The sequence below is a fragment of the Nansenia antarctica genome (assembly GCF_963989245.1).
Source record: "Nansenia antarctica genome assembly, chromosome: 5".
Lineage (NCBI taxonomy): Eukaryota > Metazoa > Chordata > Actinopteri > Argentiniformes > Microstomatidae > Nansenia > Nansenia antarctica.
Window position 1 is genome coordinate 59,676,576 of NC_137690.1, and position 17,777 is coordinate 59,694,352.

The 17,777-nt window shown below is 42.8% G+C and overlaps 2 protein-coding genes across 2 annotated transcripts in view; both read left to right on the top strand.

The window, feature by feature from the left end:
• Positions 1–706: 706 nt before the first annotated feature.
• Positions 707–6,760, top strand: LOC308158180 (sodium-dependent neutral amino acid transporter B(0)AT1-like; the record flags this gene model as incomplete). The annotated part of the gene is made up of 12 exons (XM_080531777.1): positions 707–905; positions 2,158–2,298; positions 2,549–2,686; positions 2,855–3,036; positions 3,550–3,660; positions 3,820–3,932; positions 4,098–4,226; positions 4,376–4,532; positions 4,633–4,837; positions 5,270–5,429; positions 6,103–6,265; positions 6,605–6,760. The coding sequence occupies 12 exons, from the start codon at positions 707–709 to the stop codon at positions 6,758–6,760; spliced, it is 1,854 nt and encodes a 617-aa protein (XP_080387903.1).
• Positions 6,761–12,475: 5,715 nt separating this feature from the next.
• The window catches only part of slc6a18 (solute carrier family 6 member 18), a gene marked incomplete at both ends in the record, with an annotated part of 81,577 nt that continues 76,275 nt past the window's right edge, over positions 12,476–17,777 (top strand). The window contains 11 exons of the mRNA XM_080531778.1: positions 12,476–12,635; positions 13,358–13,498; positions 13,659–13,796; positions 14,016–14,197; positions 14,527–14,637; positions 14,850–14,962; positions 15,050–15,178; positions 15,377–15,533; positions 15,855–16,059; positions 16,409–16,568; positions 17,290–17,452. Of these exons, the coding sequence (XP_080387904.1) occupies positions 12,476–12,635; positions 13,358–13,498; positions 13,659–13,796; positions 14,016–14,197; positions 14,527–14,637; positions 14,850–14,962; positions 15,050–15,178; positions 15,377–15,533; positions 15,855–16,059; positions 16,409–16,568; positions 17,290–17,452 (1,659 nt within the window). The remainder of the gene's footprint in view (positions 12,636–13,357; positions 13,499–13,658; positions 13,797–14,015; positions 14,198–14,526; positions 14,638–14,849; positions 14,963–15,049; positions 15,179–15,376; positions 15,534–15,854; positions 16,060–16,408; positions 16,569–17,289; positions 17,453–17,777) is intronic.

Here is a 17,777-nt window from a genome sequence, read left to right on the forward strand (position 1 = left end):
AGTTTTGTATCAAACGTATGGCATGTTTATTAAACCTCATACAGGCTACTACAGAAAATCCATCTAAACTTCGCTGTAAATCACTACTAAACAACATTAGGTCTTACCATCTATGACACATAAGACTAAATCATCTGCATGTTTATGCAGTGGATTGGTCTGTAAATTGACACAGTGGCAGTCACATTATGTTCGCAATGTTGCCAAATCTCAGTTTCGAGAATTGATATGATCACTTGGACAGCTACAGTAGTAACAATGTTTATTTCATTCAGTCAGTATGTATGGTAGGTAACTATAGTTACTGGGGGGGGGGGGGGGGGGGGGGTTGAAGGGACAGTCATTCTAATTGTGTAGTACCCCTGGCTCCTGTCCTGACCTCCATGGTGTGATAGACAAATGACACCCTTTTGTCATACAATGTATTAATTATTAGCAAGTGTACCTTTTTACTTACTGGACTTGGAGCTTTATCCGTTGGGGGAGGAGGGGTTGGTGGGAGGTGGGTGGGGGGGGTCATGGTCATTGGAGTGTAAAAGATTAAAACATGTATTAGCCTTCGCCACAGACACACGCATCAATAAACTCCCTCACTCTCCTACTTACCCAGTCACATAGTGACAGCAACAGCAAGACTTCACAGTGGCAACATACAGTAGCTTCATACCTTTGCTGGCCCTCTCTCGGTGAGGACTAGTCAGACACCATGAGACTGAAATTTCCCAACCCGGGTCTGGATGACCGGATTCTATCTCATGAGGAGCTGGAGAAGTTGGAACTGGAGGAGGCTGGGGACAGGCCCAAGTGGGACAACAAAGTCCAGTACATGCTGACCTGTGTGGGCTTCAGTGTGGGACTGGGCAATGTCTGGCGCTTCCCTTACCTGTGTCAAAGTCATGGAGGAGGTAGGGTTTAAGGGGGGGTGGGGGTGGGGGTGGGGGGTTGAAGCTGGGATTAACAAGTTCACCAGTAAATGGTAACGTCTGTAATCTGGAAATGAGCTGAGAATGTTCTGAATGTTTCTATGCAGATTGCAACAACTGTACATCAGATTTAAAGAAGCGAAAGTCATAATTTGCTATCAAAGAGTTACCAATATCTACTAAGAGAAATTAATGACTAATAAAGACCAAAACCTAGTAATCTGTGAAGACATTTTAATAATGTTCCGAATGTTTGCATGCAGACTGCAACAACTATAAGAAACAAGAATAGAAAGTAATATTTTGCAATAAAAGAGTTACAAATATATCCACTAAGAGAAATGCATGGCTAATAATGACCAAAACCATGTCATTTGTGAGACTTTGAGAAAAAAATGTGTATCCTTTTCATAGCAAAATCTGTATTTGAAGCTGAAAGGGTGACAGAAATAGTCAATTGGTTACATATTATATGACAATGACATGACAAAGACAGAGATAGAAAGTCTGATAAATGATTCATGAAGTGTTGTTAATGCCAAATCCCACCTACTAATATACATAACAGAAATTTAGCGGGACAAACTCTGTGACCTTTATATTACAGTTCATGGTAGATATGTCGTGACATTAGAATTATAAGGTTCTATCTCCATTTTTGTCAAAATTGAGTTTGTTTACATTAGGTGTTAATTAATGCCTGTGTGGTGTTATTTTTTAAATGTTGACATTTTTGAGTTAGTAATTCATAAAATACAAAGGTTCCATCTCACAAAACATAACGGAATGTAAAAACTTTGACGCTCAATATCTCTGAACTACCCTAAACGGAGATAGAACCTTATAATTCTAAGCTCACGATGTGTGTGTTAAGCCTATTTATACATCTGTAAGTGCGCTTTGGTCTACAAGTGTCACTGTTTAAAAAAAAAAAAAAACTGCTGCAAATCACAAAAGATTTGATCCTCACATTTGGCCTAGGTAGTGTATTTACATCAAAAAGGGGACATGCCTATGAGGGAGGGAATATGGAAATGCCCCTGGCAGGTGGATCGCTCTTGAAAATAAACACCTGATGAACAGAAATGGCCAAAACATAATGGTCCTGCTTTTCTGAATAGCTCTGTGTACTTGCAAAGGTATGGAGTGTCATCATGTGGGTAAAATGATTACTGCAACTAACAATTTGTTTTATGGTCCACATTCACCGTTCACCAATTCACTGCATTCCCAGGAGCATTCATGATCCCGTATCTGATTCTGCTGGTCCTGGAGGGAACCCCTCTTCTCTTTCTGGAGTTTGCCATCGGTCAGCGCCTCAGGAAGGGCAGTGTGGGGGTGTGGAGGGCCATTAACCCTGGCCTCACTGGTGTGGGTGAGTTTATCAACAACCAGAAACACAGTCAGCTTCATAACGGAAGCCAGTAAAATGACCCATTTGAATGACACAACTGACAACGTAAAAACAGCATTACTATCAACATTTCGCAGTACATATTTATTTATTCTGTAAATGTGTTTATTCTGTCATCCATAATAGTTTAGGAGAGAAAAATACATACCTCATATCTAACGTAATTTTGGGTAATATTGTGCACCAACTGATGCTCTACCTCATACTGTAGGTATCGCCTCTATGTTGGTCTCCTTCCTGATTGCGCTGTACTATAACACCATCATGGCCTGGGTCATGTGGTACCTCTTCAACTCCTTCCAGAACCCACTTCCATGGAATCAGTGTCCCCTCAATGATAACAGGACAGGTAATTTAATGGATACAGATTCATATGTGCATGCACTATACACACACACAGACACACTCTGACACCCATGCACACGCACACAAAACACACAAACATACACAGTGCTGCATCACAGAACAACCAAAGCAATCTCTGGACTTTACAGGGTATTTCTCTCGCCCCCTGTAGGTCTGGTGTCAGAATGCGCCCAGAGTTCGTCAGTGGACTATTACTGGTACAGAGAAACACTAAACACCACAGCATCCATCGATGACTCAGGAGGGCTGCAGTGGGGGCTGGTTGTCTGTTTAGCGTGCGCCTGGACTGTGCTCTTTGTATGCTGCATCAAGGGCATCGAGTCATCAGGCAAAGTAAGCTGAACTACCATCAGTCGCACATAATAGACATTATTTATAGAGCACCCTTATTTACATTAGCTGTATTAAACGTTTAACTGCTTAGAATGTATAGGTTCATCAGGTTAAGTTAAGATTAACCCCTAGTTTCCATTGCTTATATCCATCTACTCATTACAGATCTATTAAGAAGTGTCAATGGGGGGGGGGGCGCTTAGGTGGCGTAGCGGGTTAAGCGTCAACCATGTAACCGCAGGGTCCCCGGCCAGGGACATATCCTGCATGTCATCCCTCCTCTCTCTCTCACCCATCCTTCCTGTCTAATTCTCCACTTTATCTATCAATAAAAATGAAAAATATGAGCGGGACTGTCCCACTCAGAAAAAATAACTTAAAAAAAAAAAAAAAAAAATATGAAGTGTCAATGGGTATGTGGATAGGGATTGATTTCGAAGTGGACACCTCTCAAGAGGTTTCCACAGCTCCTCCCATACACATCTCTATCTAAATCTATGTTTCTTTCTTTAGGCTGTGTACATCACGTCCACTCTGCCATACATAGTACTCACCATCTTCCTGATCAGAGGGCTGACTCTCAAAGGTTCATTCAATGGAATAAAGTTCCTCTTCACACCAGATGTAAGTTTGTTTCCCCTTCATATCATAGATATTTATCATGATAATCATGGGCTAGTAAGTGTCAAGTACTTCACATTTCATGGGGGGAATAATATGCACCGTTCCAGGGTGTGTTTACAACGGAAACTAGACAGATATCCTGTGTATCCGTTCCTCCAGGTGGATGAGTTGATGAACCCAACCACCTGGCTGGATGCAGGTGCCCAGGTGTTCTATTCCTTTGGCCTTGCCTGGGGCGGCCTCATCTCCTTCTCCAGCTACAACTCTGTGCAGTGAGTGATGGCAATAAAGCAATCAAGTCCTCTGTTTTACTATTTTCCTGTATGTATCTGGTGTTTACCAAGTAATACCAGCAAAAACATCATTCTACATTATAGTGTGTCAAGACAAAATTCCACCAGGGATGGTAAACATATTTTCTTGTTGATGTTTTCCAGCAACAACTGTGAAAAAGATGCTGTCATTCTAGCTGTAATCACCGGCTGCACATCCATATATGCTGCCACTGTTGTGTACTCCATCATCGGCTTCAGAGCCACAGACATGTTTGACGATTGTCTGAGTGGGTGAGTTTGTTGTTTGATTTGGCAGTGTTCAAGACAAGAGGTTAGGCCTATAACCTAGTTGAGTGAAATCAAGCACTCCATTGGGGACACTACTACATGTTTGACAGTTAGGTAATGGTAAAGTGCAACCCAAGGCTTTGTTTTAACAGGAACATCCTGACACTGATTAACGCCTTTGAGCTCCCTGACGGTCACATCACAGAAAACAACTACGATGACATTTTCAAAAGTCTCAACAGCTCTTCACCAGAAATTATCAACGGACTGAACATCAAGTCCTGTGACATTCAGGCATTTCTCAGTGAGGTAGCCACTGTTCAGTCATCCATCTGCCCCCCACGTCCTATGTTGTACATTCCACCATCGAACAGAACAGTCTGTGTGAGCTCTCTCTGTGTTCCTGTAGAGTGTGGAGGGAACTGGTCTGGCCTTCATCGTGTTCACAGAGGCCATCACCAAGATGCCTGTCTCTCCTCTCTGGTCCATCCTCTTCTTCGTCATGCTCTTCTGTCTGGGGCTGTCCACCATGTTTGGGACCATCGAAGGGGTGGTGGTGCCCCTGCAGGATCTCCATGTCCTACCTAAAAAGTGGCCCAAAGAAGTGTGCACAGGTGAATCAGTCAGACACTATTCTAGTAAAAAGTTGGTTGAATTTAATGCAGTGGCTTTCAGACTTTAAATTATTATATGACATTTACAAAATTGAGAGCTTACTGGATAATTATATATAAGTCATATACAGTGTTATTTTCAGGAGTATATTGTTCATAGAAGTGAATTTCATTTCTTTTTTAAAGTCATTTTTTCTGAGTGGGGCAGTCCCACTCATATTTTTCATTTTTATTGACAGTTACAGTGAAGATTTAGACAGGAATGATGGGTGAGAGAGAGAGGAGGGATGACATGCAGGATATGTCCCCGGCCGAAATTGAACCGGGGACCCTGCGGTTACATGGTCAGCACTTAACCCGCTACGCCACCTAAGCGCCTCGAATTTCATTTCTTGAACCATAATCCTGAGCCCTCTCTCTGTTGTGTCTCAGGCTTAACATGTCTGGTGTCCTTCATCATTGCCCTCCTGTTTGCCCAGCGCTCTGGGAACTACTGGCTGGCCCTGTTTGACAACTTTGTTGGCTCCATTCCTCCACTGACCATCGCCTTCTTTGAGATGATAGCTGTGGTGTACATCTATGGCATAGACAGGTGAGTAGATGATAGCTGTGGTGTACATCTATGGCATAGACAGGTGAGTACTGTAGATGATAGCTGTGGTGTACATCTATGGCATAGACAGGTGAGGAGATGATAGCTGTGGTGTACATCTATGGCATAGACAGGTGAGGAGATGATAGCTGTGGTGTACATCTATGGCATAGACAGGTGAGGAGATGATAGCTGTGGTGTACATCTATGGCATAGACAGGTGAGGAGATGATAGCTGTGGTGTACATCTATGGCATAGACAGGTGAGTACTGTAAATGATAGCTGTGGTGTACATCTATGGCATAGACAGGTGAGGAGATGATAGCTGTGGTGTACATCTATGGCATAGACAGGTGAGGAGATGATAGCTGTGGTGTACATCTATGGCATAGACAGGTGAGTAGATGATAGCTGTGGTGTACATCTATGGCATAGACAGGTGAGTAGATGCAGGCCCAAACCTTAGGCCAATTAGATTTTACTTCATTCGATTCAGGAAGTGGTTTTGATTTACAGAAAACTTTGATATGTGAAAGGGGAAATAAAAAGCTTCAACTTTTCATTTTATTGAGAAATCATTGAAAATAAATGCCCTATTTGCAATTATTTTATTGTATTTTTGACTTGACTGACTTGACTTTTGACTTTGAAAAATGTTATGTGTTATGCCAGATTCAACAAGGACATTGAGTTCATGATCGGTCACAAGCCCAACATCTTCTGGCAAGCAACATGGATGGTGATCAGCCCTCTGATTGTCCTGACCATCTTCTTGTTCTACCTGGTGACCACAGTCACAGAGGAGCTGACCTACAGCGTCTGGGATCCCAACTCTGTAAGTCAAGTATCTCACAATACAGCTTGTACGAAATGTACCCCTAACTAATAGCCAATAATGTTAACAGAGTAGAGCTTCAGGGAATGAAAGCCTATGGCTGCTAAGTATATATATATTTTAAAGTATGCTAATTCACAAATGTATGGCTTTGAAAGATGACTCCAGTCTTTGAAATGTTTAACCTTGTCAAACATGTTTGAGAAAAATATCTCTCTAAATCTGCATTGTTTGTTGCATTTCAATAGAAATAAAGAGAGATCTGGGACCCAGATCTATTGTCTTTAGGGGAAACCAAATAATTGACTAATGGTTTGATTTTTGTCTCTGCAAATACAGGAAAACTTTCCCAAACTAGCGAAGCAGACGTACCCTTGGTGGATCTCTGTGATCATATTTATTTTGGCCGGGATCCCAAGTATCATTGTTCCTTTCTACGGACTGTTCAAGTTGATCTATAATTGCTGCTGCAAGAAAAAGGATCCATCAAGCTAAACAGACAATGAAAATAAAGGAAGTGAACATCTTTGTTGAAACAATCGTCTCAATTGATTAACCAAAGATGTGTGGCATTGCCCACCCTGTCACTCATATTATAAGGAGCATTAGATCATGACGTATTATAAAGGCTGACTGTTTGTATGTTAAGTTGTCCATAAACACTTGAAGCCCCAGGTCCTCATTACTAACCAATTAAACCAAAGTACACAGAGTGAGATCCCGAGACATCCATTTGTTGACATTAGTGTAACAGTGTAATCACTGAGTAAGATCTATAGCCTACCATGCAAAACAAAAATGCACTGGTTGTGTTTTGTCAGGATTTCACTGATTGTGTTTAGTCAGTCTTCATTGTATATAAAAAAACATAACTGCTGTAACTGTACATACTGTAAAGAAGCACACCAATTAAAATGTAATCTATTGTACTGTATGTGTACATCAAGTAACGTACAATAAACTAATAATAAAGTATAAGCAACTGTGTTACGGATGGGGGTTGCACTCCCCAGTGCGGTTCCTAGATGTCTCCTTCCGTTATATCCATTAAAAATCTTTGAAGTCAGGACTGCAGTGTCACTCCCTATCTTCTGCCGTAGACCCATCTCTTCAGGCTACACATTAACTGTCCCTCCTGAAACCTCTCCATCCCCTCTACCCCCCTGTAGAGTTAAATAAATAATTATAATTTTAAAATAAATACATTCAACAATAATCATTTAAAAATAAAAACATTCTTCCTTCTTCTAGCATTTTGACTGCCAATGGCCTCTGTCCCGAGCATAGAATACTTTTTTGGATAGATGATTCACTTATTTAGACGGTTATGTTGTCAGTCACTTTGGATAAAAGTGTCTGCTAAATGCCAAAATTGTAATGTAAATGTAAATGAAGTAGGTCAGTAGGATTTGGCACCTTCATGCTGTATTTTCGTCATTACTAGCCTCGGTACCTGCGAGCAAACTTGTCTAATTATCATTAAAATTACGTTATCTCCATCATGCAGGACAACTATTAAGAAAACTTAATTTTTGAAGCAGGTAGTTACATTTTGCATAGTTTTTGTAGTTTAATGATTAGTCACCCCCTTGTCTTTATAGACAGTTTTCTAAAAACGTGATGTTTAAAATGATTGATGTTTACAGTTGTTTTGTTTGGGCTTGTCGCAGTGTGTTTTCCCTGTTAAAATAAAAGTTTCAAACAATCAATCAATTTTGATTGGGAAATAGGAAGTAGCATAAACAGTGCTAGAAGATGTAATGAAAGGCAAACGGTGCGTTCGTAAATCCGCTCTGAGAGCGCTGGAGTGCACACTGGGTTGAACGTCATAAAGGGACCATGTAATTTGATTGGACAAGAGGCATTCAGGGGTGATAAAGGAAATGGAGAAGGGCAGGCAGGCAGGAGAGGCAAGCAGGCAGAAGAGGCAAGCAGGCGGGCAAACAGGGCAAGCGGGGAACGTAGGGCAGGCTGGTAGTGTGGGTGGTTAGGCAAGGCAGGCGGGTAGTGCAGGCAGGCAGGCTGGCAGGGGGATAACCGGGTCGTAGTCCTGGAGCATAAATCAATAGGAATGGGAGAAAGGAGAAAAATGTGTACTGTGTAGTGGTTTTATATCATGTTATACTGAGAAATGTAAGTCTCTCTACAGTAGTGGCGAAATCTAGCACTCAAGGAAGGCCCATTTCCGTCCTGTAAGGGATGGGCCAAGATCTGTGGCGCAGTGAAAAATTCTGACTATGGACAGGGCCCATAACTTGTGTAATCACAGATTTGTATAATATGATTGGTTCCCAAGAATGGTGACCTCATGACCAAGGACAGTTCTATAAATATGTGTCGCACCCATCGTTGGCGGCTGCTTCTTGCTTTTGGGCTATTGCTTCTTGCTTATTGGTCTGCTCATTTCTCTCTGCGCTCATGTAACTTGGCTTAATAAAAGGCCTCTTTGGAGACAATTGATCTAAGATTTTTGTGCTTTGTAAGTTCTACTAAATCTATTAAGAATCAATTATATCCACGACAAAATGGCGCCCAACGTGGGGCTACAGTGGAGGCAGCAGTAGGGGACCAGACCGAACGGAGGATCGCAGCCGCGTGCGCGTGCGGCTGATCTCCCCTCATCGGGGAGAGAAGGGAACGCCTTTCTCTCTCTCTCTCTCTATTCCATGTACACACCTGTGACATCTGGTAATTATGAATCGTAGAGAAGGGGGGTCAGCCGTGTGTGGATGTGGTAAGTTGATTTTCTGTTTGCTTACATGGTGCCTGAAGTATGCTGTTTTGTAGAAAGAATCCAGGGTGGTTAATTGATTAATTTGACTATAATTGAAAACATCAAGGCACAGGGAGATTGGTCAGTGACTGGGGGGGGGCCTTGAAGTGATTTATTTGTTGGGTTCTTCGTGGGTGGGGCATTAGGGCTATGAGCACTCTGTCGATTTGGACATATTGAAGAGGACCAAGGGGGCCGATAGAGGTGCCACCTAAAAATTTGAGTTGGGAGCAGCCTGATTGTGATGTGGGCTGTGTTGCTGTGCAAAAGGAGGGAGCGTTGGGCTAAGTGTATGAGATTAGGGAGGGGATTAGGCACCCCGAACCTAGTCTCTAACAGGCGACAGTGGAATTGCAAAGTTCCGAGGGCATGTTAAAGACTCTTTATAGTGCTGGGGAGAAGACTGAAGGTCCCCGTGTCTGATGAAGTATGAATTAACATACTGCTGTGGTATCGCCTAGTCGGCGTTGCTGTCGCATGTAAGTGTATGGGCAGTGCGTGGTACATGGGCGACAGCCCACACCTAGCAGGATGTGAGGAGAAGCCACACTCGTGAACAGGCGACGCTGGTGTAAACGGTCAAAGTTTCCAGACCCATAGCAAAGTGGGCTAGGGATCAGACCGTCGGTTCCCAACTGGGCGGCTGGTAACCGCTACAGGGTTGGCGTTTAGACACTGGCTGGGGATCACTATCGACTGGGTCACCAGCCGGTTGGGTCGCGTAGAACATGCCATAGGAAGATGGCAGCTGCGTTCAGCTCAATGTACAGTCAAGCCACTGTAAGCTGAAACCGAATGCGTTAGTAAGCGAGCAGTGCTTTCCGTGATCAGAGCTCTGAAAAGGAGACATCTGGGAGGCGGAAGGGGTGGAGGTAGACTCACACTGACCCAAGAAGGGGTTGGAGGACAGTAAACCTCCATCGGAAAGGGTTTCGGCCTGAGACTGCACCCGAGGAGGAGGAGGGGAGGTCTGAAGGAACAAAGTGAACATCCTGTTCTTTGGATTTGACGACTTGTGAACCACTCGTCAAAAGGGGGGAGGAGAAGTATTATACACCTAAACACTTTGCATTGACACCAGCACTCATAACAAATCATATAGGACATATATATTCAAACATCAAATGTGTAGCTGGTGGGGTGCCTATGGCTCCACCCTGTGTGTGCATTAATCATTTTTCCAGTCAAGTGTGGTCCAGGAAGTTGCGGCAGGAAGGGGGGTGATGGGGCCAGATAGGCCATGATAGACGCAGGGCCATGACCACGGCCGACCCCTGCAGGCGTGAATGGAAGAATGGACCGAAAGAATATTCCGCATTATTGTCATGACTTTAAATTGATGATATGTTAATCTTATATTATGCAATAATCTATATGTAATCAAATTTTCGTATTTTTATGAAATCATAGGTTTAGGATAATGGTGTGTTTATGCCAGCTTTTTGTAATGCAAACATATATATATATATACTGTATATATACATGTATGAGGGTCACCAATAAGCACTGGGAAAACTGAAGCAGATGGAGAGTGCCACAACTCAGGTATTTGTCATGTGGAAAATCCCACCTGGTTGTGGTCTAGAGAAGTTACCTATGTGTCTTTTTTGCCTTTCTCAGACAATAAGGGAAAGGTTTTTGGCAAGTATGGGAAGTTCACTGTGCAACAATCTGCTGGGAAGAGACTGACCCTTAGTGTTAGCAGCACGGTGTGTTGTTGAAAAGTGAACTGACAGTTTCTTAGTGTGAACAGGGTATTAAGTAATATATGGTTTAAGATTTTTGTTGGAAAAATATAAACCAAAGGGGGGATATTGTAGTGGTTTTATATCATGTTATACTGAGAAATGTAAGTCTCTCTACAGTAGTGGCGAAATCTAGCACTCAAGGAAGGCCCATTTCCTTCCTGTAAGGGATGGGCCAAGATCTGTGGCGCAGTGAATAATTCTGACTATGGACAGGGCCCATAACTTGTGTAATCACAGATTTGTATAATATGATTAGTTCCCAAGAATGGTGACCTCATGACCAAGGACAGTTCTATAAATATGAGTCGCACCCATCGTTGGCGGCTGCTTCTTGCTTTTGGGCTATTGCTTCTTGCTTATTGGTCTGCTCATTTCTCTCTGCGCTCATGTAACTTGGCTTAATAAAAGGCCTCTTTGGAGACAATTGATCTAAGCTCTTTGTGCTTTGTAAGTTCTACTAAATCTATTAAGAATCAATTATATCCACGACAACTGCATTAACTTCGATCCAGCCCTATTCTGTGTCATAGTCCTGTTAATTAGGAGACATTTCAGGTGACATCACAACATAATTAGAATAATTGGCACATGATATTCAAGTGAAGTCCAAATAAAATGTCAATCCTTTAATTTTAATGGCTCAAATCCAAGGACATTGTGACCAGAGCTGTTTTTATCTTGTTATTAATTATTAATTATGTTTTTGTGCTCCTAGGGTATGGAATGGAATTCTTGGTGGAAGATAGTTGTTTGATTGTATGCTGTAAAAACTGTATGTTAAAGATTTGTCAATGGAATGGAATGTAAATAGTGATGTGTCGTGTGTTATGTTATGTGTAGATAACATAAACACACTTTAAAAAGAGACCCAGGTCTCAATGTGCTTTCCTATGTATACAAAACGGATATATATATGATATATATATATATACAGTATATATACATTTAACTGATTTATTTTTCTCCCTGAAAGTGAATTCAACATAAACCTCAGAACAATATTAAATAATAGTATATTAAACTCCGCCACAAATGTTTTTTGTTAGATTTCAATGACAATGACAGTTTTTCCACCCTCACTGAACTTTGCCTGGTTTGACTGTTTATCACGTCTGAAACTGATGCAAGAATCCATATAAAAACATTATACGATTTATACGGTAAAAAGGTTACACCCTGTGCCAATGCCATTCCCATCACTGACATTGATGTTTTTTATTGACCTATTAAAGAGGTTATCATTGCTTCCTGGTGGTTTCTTCAGGGTTCAGAATGCATTGTAGCAGCATCACCAGGTTATCCATTAAACACAAGTAAACATAGGCCACTAAATGATGATGCCCAATGGCTTCCTGGTGGCCAAAATGTATAAAAGCTTCAGTCGTTCAAACCAACCCAACCCCCTCAGGATTCTGGACTCAACTACTAAACCTGAAGCTTCAACTACTAAACCTGCAGCTTCTTTGGAGAGTGAAGCTGCTCAGAACACAAACCCAAGCTACAGTGACGCATGAACTGTATGAGGCAAAGCAGAGTGGTTTAAGTGGACTAAAGATAAAAGTCAAGCACTGATGCTTAGTTACTGGACTAATGCTTAAAGTGGACTGCAGAATACGCATTACAGACTAGGAACTGGACTAAACTAGACCCAGACCAAACCACAGTGTGGTTCTGCTGAGAGCAGAGGAGATGAGTGTTCAGAGTATTGGAACAGTGGAGGGCACGAAGGGGGTAGAGGACAGGCCCAAATGGGGCAACAAGACAGAGTACCTGCTGACCTGCATTGGGTTTGCGGTGGGACTGGGCAACGTATGGCGATTCCCTTATCTTTGCCAGATCTACGGAGGAGGTGAGATGCTATTTTTAGTCTCTTGGAACACATCTTTACAGTATTTTTTAATCTATCCATTTCCTGGATCTATTGGTCTGCATTGCAAAAGTGTTACTTATGAATGGATCCCACACTAAACTGTAATGGAATAGCTTCTAAAAAATATTTAGGACCTCTCTTCAAAGTGTTAATGCATGCAGAAACATTATTAAACATTATTATTACCCTATTTCACCCGTCTTCCCTCTTCTATACTTCGAGTGCAAAATAACAGAATCCACACACTCAAACACTGTGCAACAACTTCGTTTATTGCGAGCTTTCAGTCATAGACTGTCACTCGACTACTTCTTCAGGCAGCCTCTTCTATACTTCAAAAAAGCCTCTTTTGATTCTAATGGATCTCGGTTAGGGTCTTAATAAGTTAACTTCAAATCCCAGGAATGCTTTCAATGTCTACTTACAATACATTCTGTTCCGTCATAGTTCTCGGTAGAGGTTGCTCAAAGGCACAGATCTATATTCCGCTTATACTCCTTCATTTCTATAACCTATAGCTAACCTATATAAAGTTAAGTGGTCATTCACCTTGACTCTCTCTTACAAGACAATCTAGCTAGAGAGCTTAGCCACTCCGGTCTCCTAACCCCAGCAATTGTAAAACACTGCTTTAACCTCGTCAGTGTCAAGAGGTTTCCCTACTCTGACCTTACTGACATTGACGACTGTGCCCTCCCTAGGTGCGTTCCTCATTCCCTATCTAATAGCCCTGGTATTTGAGGGCCTTCCCCTGCTCTACCTCGAGTTGGCTATTGGACAGAGGCTCCGCATGGGCAGCATCGGTGTCTGGAACTCCATCTCACCTTACCTGGGGGGAGTTGGTAGGTATCCAAGACTGATCATAACTAGAAAATAGTGTTGGGATTCTTTTGGTTGATTCATTTATTGACAGATACAATTGTTAAGTAAAAAGTACCGGAAAGACATTTTTCACAATGTTCTCTGACTGAGAATGTCAAAGATGTGTCTTCTTGTGTGCAGGTGTTGCGTCTTTGATGGTGTCCTTTCTGGTGGCTCTGTTCTACAACACCATCATTGCCTGGGTGCTGTGGTATTTCTTCCACTCCTTTCAGGATCCTCTGCCCTGGAGTCAGTGCCCACTCAATGACAACCGCACAGGTAACCTAACACCCACCATACAGCGCTCAAAGAGTTCCGGTAATATGTGTTACACATGTTACACAAGAGTTATTGCACATGAGAATGCAACAAAAACAGCAACTAGAGCTAAGGTCAAAGAGTTGAGGTCAAAGACATACATAGGCCTACTTACATTATCAATATGTTCCATGTAATAACAAATGCCTTCTCTTTCAATATCATGGCAACGTAAACCAGCCTACGTGCAGGAGTGTGTGAAAAGCACGCCTGTGAACTACTTCTGGTACCGGCAGACCCTGAACATCACGCCCAACATCGAGACCAGTGGCTCGCTGCAGTGGTGGATGGTCGTCTGCCTGGCCACAGCCTGGTGTATCGTCTACATCTGCTTCATCAGAGGCATCGAGACCATTGGCAAGGTGGGTGGCATTGCCATTGTCAAATGCCATGCCAAACTGAAGCTCAATCCCGCATCAATGCCTACGTCCTAACCATCTATTCTTCTTGAAGCCCACTCATAGTTATCACAAGATCTGACTGGGTGAGATAGATGTGAGCAAAAAGCAATATACGCTCCACACCCTTACTTTTATTTGCCAGGTGTCTGTTGGGGAAAATAGATGTTCATCCTGCTCGGAGCAAACATTACACTTGTTCGGTATCAATGACCACATTGAGAACATGCAGAGGTACATTTGTGTACAGGGTTATTTTGGTCAGTGATGTGTTTGGTGTGCTATTTCTACAGGCTGTGTATGTAACAGCCACATTACCCTACCTGGTACTGACCATTTTCCTGGTGCGAGCCCTCACCCTGCCAGGAGCTACTGCAGGTCTAATCTATCTCTTCACCCCTGATGTAAGTACACTGTGTGTGTGTGTGTGTGTGTGTGTGTGTGTGTGTGTGTGTGTGTGTGTGTGTGTGTGTGTGTGTGTCTGTGTCTGTGTGTGTGTCTGTGTCTGTGTATATATGTTGACACAATATGAATACAGTAGCTTTGTTTATGGATCATGAATGCGTGAGATTGTTTCCCTCAGTGATTGGTTATCATGCTGTATATAATTCCTTAGTGGGCGACGCTGATGACGCCTGAAGTGTGGCTGGATGCTTCTACTCAGATCTTCTTCTCTCTGTCCTTGGCCTTCGGGGGCCTCATTGCTTTCTCCAGCTACAACAACGAGAAGTAAGCCAACAGTCATCATTATCATCAGTTATGATCTATTTCACTTTTCAAAATAATCCCGTTCATCATGTGACCTCTGTGTGTCAGGAATGACTGTGAGAGGGATGCTGTTCTGGTGGGAGTTATAAACAGTTTGACGTCCATATACGCCTCCATCCCCATCTTCGCCATCCTGGGCTTTAAGGCCAACTCCAACTATATCTCCTGTTTAGATAGGTAGGTAGGATGACAACACTGACTGTAACAGTCCACACCTTAATTCTCCTAACACTTTCTGATTTTATCTGAAAGTACTGGGTTTTTAAGATACCTGTTGGACCAGATCTCCACTGAAGAACCATGTGTGTGAGAACTGCTGTCATCGTTATCCTTTGGCTCGTCAACATGAAGATTTGATTTATGTTTTACTTCCAGTAACATCCTAGCTCTTACCAATGAGTTTGAGATTCCGGACCAGAACATAACGGTTGAAAACTACGAAGGCTGGTTTGACTACCTGAATGGGACTAATCCAGCAGCGGTCTCCTCTCTGAAACTGAAGCACTGCGACCTGCAGACATTCCTTGACCAGGTATTAAAGTGTATTCATTAAACAAGAGTTAAGAAAACAAGCAACACAACATGCTGATGTCTCTAGCTAGCTAGATAATGTTATAACAATGTTTTAAGGCTGAGTTGCATGACAGTCGCGCATTTTGACATATTTCCATGTCGCATTTCCCCCGTTTGATGGCACTCCAAAATGAGGGGTAGGGGTAAAACTTTGAAATGTGAATGGGCCTAATAGTTATACATCAGTCCTTCAATGAAATCCCACTTACTCTCTCCCTGTCCCCTCCTCTCTTGCTCTCATTCACACTGCTCCCTCTCCCCTTGTCTTGCTCTCCGCCAGAGTGCGTCAGGCACGGGACTGGCGTTCATTGTGTTCACAGAGGCTGTGGTAGAGATGCCAGGCTCTCAGGTGTGGGCCGTGCTCTTCTTCATCATGCTCTTCAGCCTGGGCCTCTCCTCCATGTTTGGCAACTTGGAGGGCATCCTCAATCCCCTCAGCGACCTCAAGCTGGTACCAAAGTGGATGCCCAAAGAGCTCTTCACAGGTACCAGTCCACAAAGGGCTCTACCTAACACATAGTACCGGTACATAGATCTAGAATCAGATCAGCCTCCCCAAATCATAAACATGCTACTTCTAACATGGAGAAGAATGGTGTCTGGTTTGATGGTGTTTCTACCGTAAGTGTGGTTGAAAAGTTAGAAACCACCACCCTCTCCCCCCCACACACACACACACACACACACACACACACACACACACACACACACACACAAACACTCACACTCCATCTCATCGTCTCATTTACCTCTCCCTCTCTCTCTCTCTCTCTCTCTCTCTCTCTCTCTCTCTCTCTCTCTCTCTCTCTCTCTCTCTCTCTTCTCTCACCTCAGCGTTAGTCTGCCTGGTATGCTGCCTGATAGCTCTGATCTTCGCCCTGGGTTCAGGGAACTACTGGCTGGAGATCTTTAATGGCTACGTGGGCTCTGTGCCACTCCTCATCATCGCTTTATTTGAGATCATCTCAGTGAGCTACATCTATGGAATAAAACGGTAACATCCATTTTCCTGCTTCGATCTGTATGTAAATCCACTAGTGTATCACTCTAGCAGCACATACTCTTCGTAGGGTCCACACAAAACACAATTTGAAAGAAATCACACACAGAGACATGAGGAACAAAATAGATACACAACGTTACAGTCAGAGCTGTCTGACTTCTGTGAGGTTTAAGATATGGGTTCCGGGGTTTACCTCTAAAACAGCTCTGCTGGGGGCATCTGTTCATCATTAAGAATGATCAAAATTGAATTGTACATGTTAGGGATGCACCGATACCAGTACTCATATCCGATACTGTGCTCACGCAGGAGGAGCAATGTCAGCAGTTTGGAGATATTTTAGGATAAGCAATTATGACGACAAAAGTAGACTATTTTCAGATTTCAATCTATGACACATCATTTGAAATCGTACAATCTGCACCTTTCATAATCTGTAAAAAAGAATCCTTGCCGGCTTGGGGACCAAAACACCAGACCCTGTCACATATTCAATTTATTTAAGAAAGTGAGGGACAGCTGCTGAAAATAAAACATGTTTTCAAAGTCATTGTTAGAACTATAAGGCTATTATTAAGTACTCGGTAACCAAATGTACCCAAATGTAAGTACTTGTACTTGGTCTGAAAAAAAGTGGTAGGCCTATCGGTGCATCCCTAGTACAAGTGTGTTGCTCCGAGCTGAACATGCCTGTGTCTGTGGCCCTTTCTAGGTTCAGCGATGACATTGAGTTCATGACGGGGCGGAGACCCAACATCTTCTGGCGGGCGTGCTGGCTGGTCATCAGCCCTCTGATGCTCCTAGTTGTGTTTGTAGCATACGTGGTTGTCCAGCTGCAGAAGCAACCCACCTACCCGGCATGGAACCCTGACTTTGTAAGAGCCATGATGACTGTACAGTCACTGTGTACTGGAATGGCACGAGCCTGGAGTGTGATGTGATTTGTTATGTGTCCAATACCCCCTGTAATGCAATCCTGCCTCACCTTTTGAGCCACAATGTAAAGCTTATGTTTATGATTGAGCGCATAACTGGATGTATGGGGATAACATAATTACCAATCCAGGTTAGACAGATGAGTGCATCAGTGTATTGTACAAACTACCATATCAGGTCACTGCATGTCATATCAAAAAACCTTCTCAATTAATATTTAGATATAAATATCAGCTATTATTATTATTATGCAGTTTCTACAGA